The sequence below is a fragment of the Archocentrus centrarchus genome, chromosome 18, assembly GCF_007364275.1.
Source record: "Archocentrus centrarchus isolate MPI-CPG fArcCen1 chromosome 18, fArcCen1, whole genome shotgun sequence".
In the NCBI taxonomy this organism is placed as follows: domain Eukaryota; kingdom Metazoa; phylum Chordata; class Actinopteri; order Cichliformes; family Cichlidae; genus Archocentrus; species Archocentrus centrarchus.
The window spans coordinates 14,221,770-14,230,549 of record NC_044363.1 but is presented as its reverse complement, the minus strand read 5'-3'; the positions used below and the strand labels follow the sequence as shown (position 1 = coordinate 14,230,549).

The 8,780-nt window shown below is 38.5% G+C and overlaps 1 protein-coding gene across 1 annotated transcript; it reads left to right on the top strand.

Moving 5' to 3' along the window:
• Positions 1-2,314: 2,314 nt before the first annotated feature.
• LOC115797548 (chymotrypsin-like protease CTRL-1) lies at positions 2,315-8,396 on the top strand. Its single transcript, XM_030754139.1, has 6 exons — positions 2,315-2,374; positions 4,379-4,399; positions 6,011-6,173; positions 6,362-6,621; positions 6,719-6,873; positions 7,381-8,396. Exons 1-6 carry the CDS (start codon positions 2,317-2,319, stop codon positions 7,849-7,851), a joined length of 1,128 nt encoding a protein of 375 aa, XP_030609999.1. The 5' UTR covers positions 2,315-2,316; the 3' UTR covers positions 7,852-8,396.
• Positions 8,397-8,780: the final 384 nt, after the last annotated feature.

Below are 8,780 nucleotides of genomic sequence, written 5' to 3'. Positions count from 1 at the left end.
ATCTCTGCACGGATCTGCTGCAGTAGAAGTGCAGGAAAAGTCACGTGTGAAAAAAACAATTAACTGAAAAGCTGGGTGACTTCTAACTGACAACTTGTGTGTATTTTCAGTGATTCGAGCAAAAATGTAAGACGTTTTCAACCATTAATATCTACACAGATTTATTTACACATTTGCAAATTTGATTATACACACAGATCTGAATACTCACATGCAGATCTCAGCACACACACACACACACACACACACACACACACACACACACACACACACACACACACACACACACACACACACACACAGAGTACCACACAGATTGCAAGACACACATGCAGACTAAGACACACACAAAAAGTTTTGCTACAATAATAGCGACATAAGCCACATTCACACTGCAGCCTGAAATGACCCAAATCTGATTTTTTTGCCCCTATGTGACCTGTATCTGATCTTTTCATGACAGTCTGAACAACACAGATCCACTTTTTTCAAATGTGACCCAGGCCACTTGGATATGTGGTCTTAAATTTGATACGTATCCAATCTTTTCAAATGCGACCTGTGTCTGTACGGCCAGGTCGCATTTATCCGACCTGCACATCATTGATATTTGACAAACGTCACTATTCTGCGTCCTGTTACGCGGAAGCGAGAAGAAAAACAAATTTACTTTTGTAAACACTGAGCACGCTCGCTACGTGTGACATTATGGCGTTCTCTACTGTGCATGCGGGACACTTTTAAGTTCGTTTGCAGTTCACACACAGATCACATATAAGCTGCATATATTTGGAAATGTGAATGACCACGCAAAAAAAGAAAATCGGATTTCACAAGAAATCGGAATTGGGTCACTTCAGGCTGCAGTGTGAACGCAGCCATAGTCCACAGCCCTCCGCAACAAATTTTGTGTCAGTGTGACAGAAGTGTTAGTAAGCCCCACTTGTCATTTTCCTTCTGAAGATGCAAAAGCACATTTAAATGTTTTCATTAGGCTATTACTGAGACTCTGCTACAGTATGACTACCTCTGCATCAGTACCAGTTGATCAAATAAGAGAAGTAAGGACAACAGAGAAGAGACAGACTGTGTCTATGAGGTGTCTATGAGAGTTTTGAGAGTCCTAGTTTGTCTAAAAGAAAAACACACAATAGCACTCGCCTATATCTACATTTAAAAAATGCTCTGTTTCTGTCCCTGAAAGACAGAATAATATAATCACTGGCATATGAAAAGTGAAGTTTTAATAAAAGAAGCTCACAATGTAGGGTAGGAGTTATGAATGGAAAATTAAGCAGTGATGTATCAAAAAAAATTTTTTTAAAGTGCAATGTGCAGTCACAGTATCAGAGAACAATAATTTACATCAAAGACTCCCTGCAAGAAGTAATGGACCTGTCATGTCCTGGGCCGTTTGCCCAGCATTTTGTGTTTATAGTTTATTTCCTGAGTTTGTCCTCCCAGTATGTTTGATGTCTTGTTCCCAGTGTTGTGTGTGTCTCTCTGTATTCTGTGTCAGGTTGGCGTCTCTGTTCCCTTGTCATACTTCCTGTTTTATTTTGATATCCATCTAGCCCCTGTCTGTTGTATTCAGTTTTGCTTCCCTCTGGTCTCGTCTTGGTTATCAGTGTCACCTGTGTTCCCACCTGTTTCCTCTTCCCTCATCAGCCCTTCTGTGTATTTAAGTCCTGCGTTTTCTCTGCCTGTTGTCGCGTCATTGACGTTGTGTGCCCATGTGTTCCTGTGCTCCCTGTGGTTTCCCTTCGTCTCCCTTCTGAAAGTATTCTTTTCCCCCCATCTTTAATAAACCTTTTGAGTTATGTATGTCTCCGGAGTCCTTCATGTTTGCCCTTCCTCGCCCGTTTCCTCCACGGCCATGACAGGACCAAAAAGGGGCTGAAATGCCATGTAGCAAAAATAAAGACTGACTGAATGCTGAACTGAAGCAAGGCTTAAATAATGGCTAAAATCACAAGTAACAAGTAAGAGAAGGTTAAAGTATTACTGAATAAGCCAGTTTACTTTACAGGTACCACTGTTACTGTTAAGAAAACAAAAGAGGATCTGCAGCAGAACAATAAGGAAAACATCCAAGCTGATTCTTTCTCAGGATTACATTTGGTTAAAGGCACTCATGGCATTTGATATCTCCTCTTACACATATTACAGTAAATGCATTCTTTTCAGCATCCAGGAAATGCATCCACCAGTGTGTTTGATTATTTGTTCCAAGTAATTGCACCGTGGGCGGAGCTAAGCATCACTTTTTCATATTTAATGGCAGAGCCCAAAAGCCTGAAACAGGTGTCCGTAACAATGGCTCTCCACCGGTTCGTGTGCTGTTTCGCTGTGATGATCATTCTCTTATGTAAAGGTGAGGAAAAAGATTGATTTTTTTTTTTTTTTTTTTTTGGTCATTACCTAGATTTGATCATAGGTGGAAGAGGAACAAAATTTATTAGAGGTGCAAATGGAGATGATTCAAAATATAATCTAAATCTAAATAAAAGTAGCCCAAACCTGTAGTTTGCTGCAAGATGAGAAAGTGTCAACGAGATCAAAATAGAATCAAAATTGAAAATCCACTGAGCTCGTTTAAAGCAATTGAAAGTAAGGCTCGTGTTTAATATGAGATAAAAAATAAAAACAAAAAAAAAGTCACAATAATAGTAATTATAAACGTACAAACATTTCAGTTTAGCAATTTGATTTTTTTTTTCAATACTGACTAGTGGAAAATACAATAATTATCCATTCATTGGCAGTGCTGAATTCAGACACACCGGTTATAATCACTGTTAATAAGTGGTGAGTTCCCAGTTACCTGTCGTAGATTTTTATTGTACTGTTAACAGTAACACTGCACTGAATGGTTAATAAATAACTTCATCCGTAAGATTATTGTAAAGTTGCACCTGCTGTTTATGAAACTTTCCAATGTGTTGTGCATCTTTAAATATTATCTAGATGGTTGTCACAGAGTTTAAAGTGATGTTTATAATACTTTTTACCTGCATATAATTATCTTACTGTTTAGTTTTAGTTGCTGCTTTGTTACCATTTGGCACCAAAATCAGTTGGTTAGGTTTAGGAAAGACTCAGTTACAGTCTGCTCCTTCACAGCACATTGTACAAATATGCTTAAAGGTGTTTATTAAGGACAATAGAAGACATCCTGCCCAAATGCTGTAATTGTTGCAGTAACTGTTGCTACAGCAGGTCTGTCACAGCCAGTGTTGCCAGATCTCGCGACAGAAACAAGCAACCAGCTCTATGAAAACAAGCCCAAAACAAGCCCAACTGGCAACCCACAACACTGTGTAAATCTGAGGCCGCTTTTAAACAGTATAGCTTTATAGTGGTATAGCTCACTTCTTTGTTTTGTCTCATTGTGTATTGAAGCAGTGAAACCCATGGTTCTTAGCCTCATAGAAGAGAAGGGTGCACAGTTTTTGTGTATGTGTTTCTCTGTATTAGCATATTGAACTAAATCAGCATGGTGAGCACATATTTCACACTTGCAAAATCTGGGGAATGCCTTTGGTACGTCTCCCATTAGGATCGCAGCTACTTTCAGAGGTGTATGCAGACACAATGTTTTTTTTTTGGGGGGGGGGGGCAGGAGGAGGGGAGGTGGAGGAGCACACTGGTGCCTAATCAGCGCCGTTCCTCTGTTATTGATCATTTCATATGCACAGCTGTTAAATACAGAAAATGCCAACTAGAGAAATAATTTCATCGCATCGTTTTGGTGCAGCCCTCTTGTACGGCGCCCTTATGCACTGCATATAGTGCACACCCACTGTCTCCCATCTGAGCTCGGATCCATTGCTCTCTTTCTCCCACTCTTTATTATATTTTTTTTCTATATTTTCCCCACTTACTGGAGCTCATTCTTGCGCTGCCTCCTCACTCTGGGATGTTATCAGTGTTTGTTTGGGTGTGCGCCCGGTCAACTTGGGCGGGAACGATAAACAGGAAACGGGGGCTTGGAAGGGACAAACTACCTACCACTCTCTTTTGCTTTATTATAGGGCGCCGAGAGATATTCAAGGAGTTTCACTCGGAAAGAAAGTCGAGCCCAAATAAGCAACTCCACGTTCAAACACAAGCCCAAAAAACCGCAAGCCGCGACTCGCGAGATTTGCAAGCGACTTTAGAAAAAAACAAGCCCAAAGTCGCTTATAACAAGCGGACTTGGCAACACTGGTCACAGCACCAACACCAAAAGGCAGATTTTGTTACACACTGTTTTTCATTTATAAATATGAAAATTCAGCTTAAACATTAACTGTTTTTTTCGGTGCACACTCACAAAAGCAGTGAGTCACCTGCAGTAAACTGTTTAACATGGATGTCTTTGTCTTTCAATTTTCAGACTGTCATTCCCAGCAGCCTGGTAAGTAGACAAGCAGTTTTACACTTTGATTGTCAAGCTTTGTTTCCTCCTTTGAGCTATAGCCAACAGACAGTACAACCTGTTTTGTTTCAGTGATGGGAAACGTGTTCAGAAACTAATTTTTGTCTAAATTTCATTTCAAGGCCATTTGTCTCCACAGTAACAGTAACTAAAACAGGAATTGATCACTAAGAAAACAAATACTGAAAGCATTCACCAGGTACAAAATGAGGTGATGTTAGGGTCTGTTTCAGCAAAACTGAAAAGATTTTTCAGTTTTGCTGGTATATTCACAGAGGGTGAGTATGTATGCAGCACAGCAGGAGGCGATATATATATATATATATATATATATATATATATATATATATATATATATATATATATATATATAGAGTTGATATATATTCAACCAATTATTCAACCTCACCACAGAGTAGCGGTTTACATGTTCACCTAACAAGTGAAAGATCTCCAGTTTGATCCCAGGAGGAGATCAAATTGGAGATCTGTTTGAGTCAGAAAGGGCATCTAATGTAAAATCTGTCAAATCAAAACGTGCAGAGCTGCCTGCTGTGGGGACTCCTTGTGTGAGTAAGAGAGTAGCTGAAAGTTGTGGACTAGATTATTGTTTTTCACGTGGTATTTACAGTGTAACAATGGTTATCCTCTCTGAGTAGCAAAAGAAGTAATATGGAAGTACACTGATCCCTCATCTATCATGGGGGTCATGTTCCAGAGACCCCTGCAAAAGGTGACAAGCCGCAAAGTAGTGGCGTTATATTTATTATATTATATATATTTTAAAGCTTTATGAACCCTTCCTATACTCCTATAAACCTTTCCCACACTCTTACAACTTGAATGATGAAGATGATGAATTATGTAGCTGTGCAGTACTGATGGCAATGAGGGTGATGTAGTATCTTTGCCCTCGGCCGTAACTTCTGTTTCCGCTAAAGGCATAGGCGTAACTTATCTCTTCATCCGAGTGATTAACATAATTATGGGGAGTTATATAAATGCCTATACTGCAAAATCCTGCAATATAGTGAAAATTAAATTATAATATAAAGAAATAGATGTATTAAAAAAAGCCAGACAATGAAGTCGCGATAAGTGAACCGTGATATAACGAGAGATGACTGTACAAATAGTTCTCTTGATACCTGGCAGTAAACTGGATGAACTGTTTTTTTTATTACTTTCTACCACAGTATAACTTAAACCAATCTGATAAACAAACTATAGGACAAAAAGGCCAAAGTCTGGGGACTTCTGAATTCTGTAAAGCAGCCAGTGTATCTACAGTAGCTCTGTCATTGGGATGTTATTAGAAGATTCTTGTCATCTTTGTGAGACAAATTTACTCCTGAAACGCACTCGCAGACAGTGACTTTCAAAAAAATACTTCATCTGGCTAACGTCACAGCTACAAAGTAATCAAGGCTTAAGCCTTCTTGGCCAGTAGATCCTCACTGGATGATGATTGTATGCAAAAATGTTTAGATGGGTGGTCAATCAATAAAATCCATTTAAATACTAGAACATTTCATTGCATTACAGCAAGCTGATGAATATGACTGATCAGTGTCTCTTTTCTTTTGTCAGAGTGTGGCAGGGCTGTGGGAAACAACAGAATCATAGGAGGTCAAGATGCAGCCCCAGGAAGTTGGCCCTGGCAGGTATTTTTAATCATTTCTCGCTTTTTTCGGTGTGGAGGGTCCCTCATCTCTGACCAGTGGGTCCTGACAGCTGCTGCCTGTATAACATCGTGAGTCACTGTTTGAAGTTTACATTTTTGGTGATGATGAGGATAATGTTTTTTTCAATCTGGGTGCATTAAATTATTCATTAAAAAATATGCTTTATCAAGATCAGATATCAGTGCTTTTTGAACTGTATTGATAATCAAAATAAGCTGCTTAGACAAATTAAACTTTTTTTCTTTTTTTTGTGAAGTCAAGAAGTCAATGATGCAGTGGTCTATCTGGGCCTCCAGTCCCGGTCAGGTCCATATACAAACGTATTGGATCGTAAACTGGATAAAGTCATCTGCCATCCTCAATACAGCTTCATAACCCACAAAAACGACATATGTCTTCTACGGCTGTCGGCTCCTGTGGATTTCACAAACTACATTAGGCCCATCTGCTTGGCCTCAGAAAACAGCACTTTCAATGATGGCACCAGCAGCTGGGTCACTGGTTTTGGTATAAGTAGTAAGTTAAAAAAGATACACAGTAGAAGAGCATTAGTATTTTTTCACTGTAAGGATTCCTTAACAACTCCTTAACTCTGAAATGTCTCTGAAATTAGGTAACTTAACCTTCCCCAACACCCTGCAGGAGGTAAATGTGCCAGTAGTGGGAAACAATAAGTGCCAATGTTACAATAATGACTTGGGGCTGGTCAAGGTAACAGAGAACATGATCTGCACTGGACTCGAAGCTGGAGGAAAGAGCCCATGCTTTGTAATGTATTTTTTATTTATTCATTTTGTCACTACTATTTTCTTCTAATTGTATTCAGAATTAATGGTATTCTAGCATGCCAGCTCCTGATTTCTCTGAGCTATTTTGATGATTATTTGTTTCATTTGATTTTTAGCACCACTTCATTCATCCATTAAATTAAATTAAGACTGAGCTAAACTGAACTAATACTAAACTAAAGAGGCTTCACAGCAATTAATATTAGGGGAGACTGGGCAACACTGTTACTAATCAGTAAAAATGCATTATAAAGGTCATATAGTTCCTCAGTACTAATATTGCATGTATTTTACTAATATGATGTAGTATTATTTGATATTGTAACTTTGTGTTAAAAAAGTAAAATCACATATTCATTTCAGTTGTCATACATATAAGAATTTCCAAACAAGTCATTCTTCCAGAGTGTGGATGCTACAGAGACAGGTCCACCTCTAACAGTCACCCATCTGTCTTTTACCAACTCTTATCTATTTGTTTTCACAGGGAGATGAAGGGGGACCCCTCATGATCAACAAAGATTCAGTCTGGATCCAGAGTGGAATTGTGAGTTTCAGTGTTGGCTGTGCTCAGCCTCTGAGGCCTGAAGTCTACACTCGTGTGTCCAAGTACCAAAAATGGATCAGTGACACCATCACCGACAAAAAACCAGGCTTTGTTACCTTCACCTCCCCAGGCACTGACAGCGACGTGAACTTCAATTGTTCAGCATTTGTACGACCGACCCCTGTGCCTGCCACTGTGCCTACCACTGTCCCTACCACTGTCCCTACCACTGTCCCTATCAATGTCGGTATCACTGTCCCCATCAATGTCTCTAAAACTGCGCCTACCACTGCCGTCAAATGTAACAGTGTGTTTTGCAGTGGTGGCAACCTGATCCTGCTCACTCACTTCACCTCACTCTATGTTCTTGTTGCATTGCTCCATATGTTTGTTGGAAATGGCGGAATATAACTCAACACATGTACTCAGGTCCTGTACTTGTGTACATACTTTAACTACTTTATATCAGTACTATTCCTTTATGCCATTATACAACAAGGAAATAAATAGTGTACTTTCTGCCTCTCTACTTTTATGGGAAAGCCTGCATTATTTACTTTATTAATCAAAGTATCAAATTAAAACATTATCATTGTAGCTTTGTGCTGTGTTATACATCAGACTAACATCAAATACATGAACAGTTGAAACAATGAGCAGATTAGACATTCTGACACAAAATCATTTTTTATCAAAAATGATTTGTTAGCGTTTCCTTGAACCTTCCTACTGATCTAATTCATTTTAAAATAATTTCTTATTTTTTAACAGTATGTTAAAGAGTGTGGAGAGGGTACTATGTTTGCAGTTATCATTAATAAATCATTTTAAACAATTCTGTGGAGTGTAATGATCAAATGTTTTCATACATTGGGATTTTTTGTTTGATTTTTTTGTTTGTTTTTGGGTTAAAATCTGAAGCAACTTGATTGAAACCTTTTCAAATCTTGTGTTGTGGGGGGGTTTGGGTCATCAAAAATGTTTGATTTAAAAAATAAACAAATGAAACAGCTTTGATGCTTACTATTTTATTTTAAAACAAGTCTTTCACAGAATGAAGTAGGAAGTGTTTTTTTTTTACAAGTACCTGATTAAATGCTGCTTAACACAAGAAAGCATAGCAAACCAAATGCTCCACCAGGCATGATGTTTCACCTCAATGCTATGGAATTTTTTTATATCATTTAGTACAGACAGAGCAGAAATATTAAGCATCATATGCAGTGCCATGAAAAGGTGTTTGCGTCCTTCCTGATTTCTTGTTTTTTTTTTTCCCATTTGTTTGTTTTGCATATTTGTCACACTTAAATGTTTCAGATCATGAAAGAAAATTTAATATG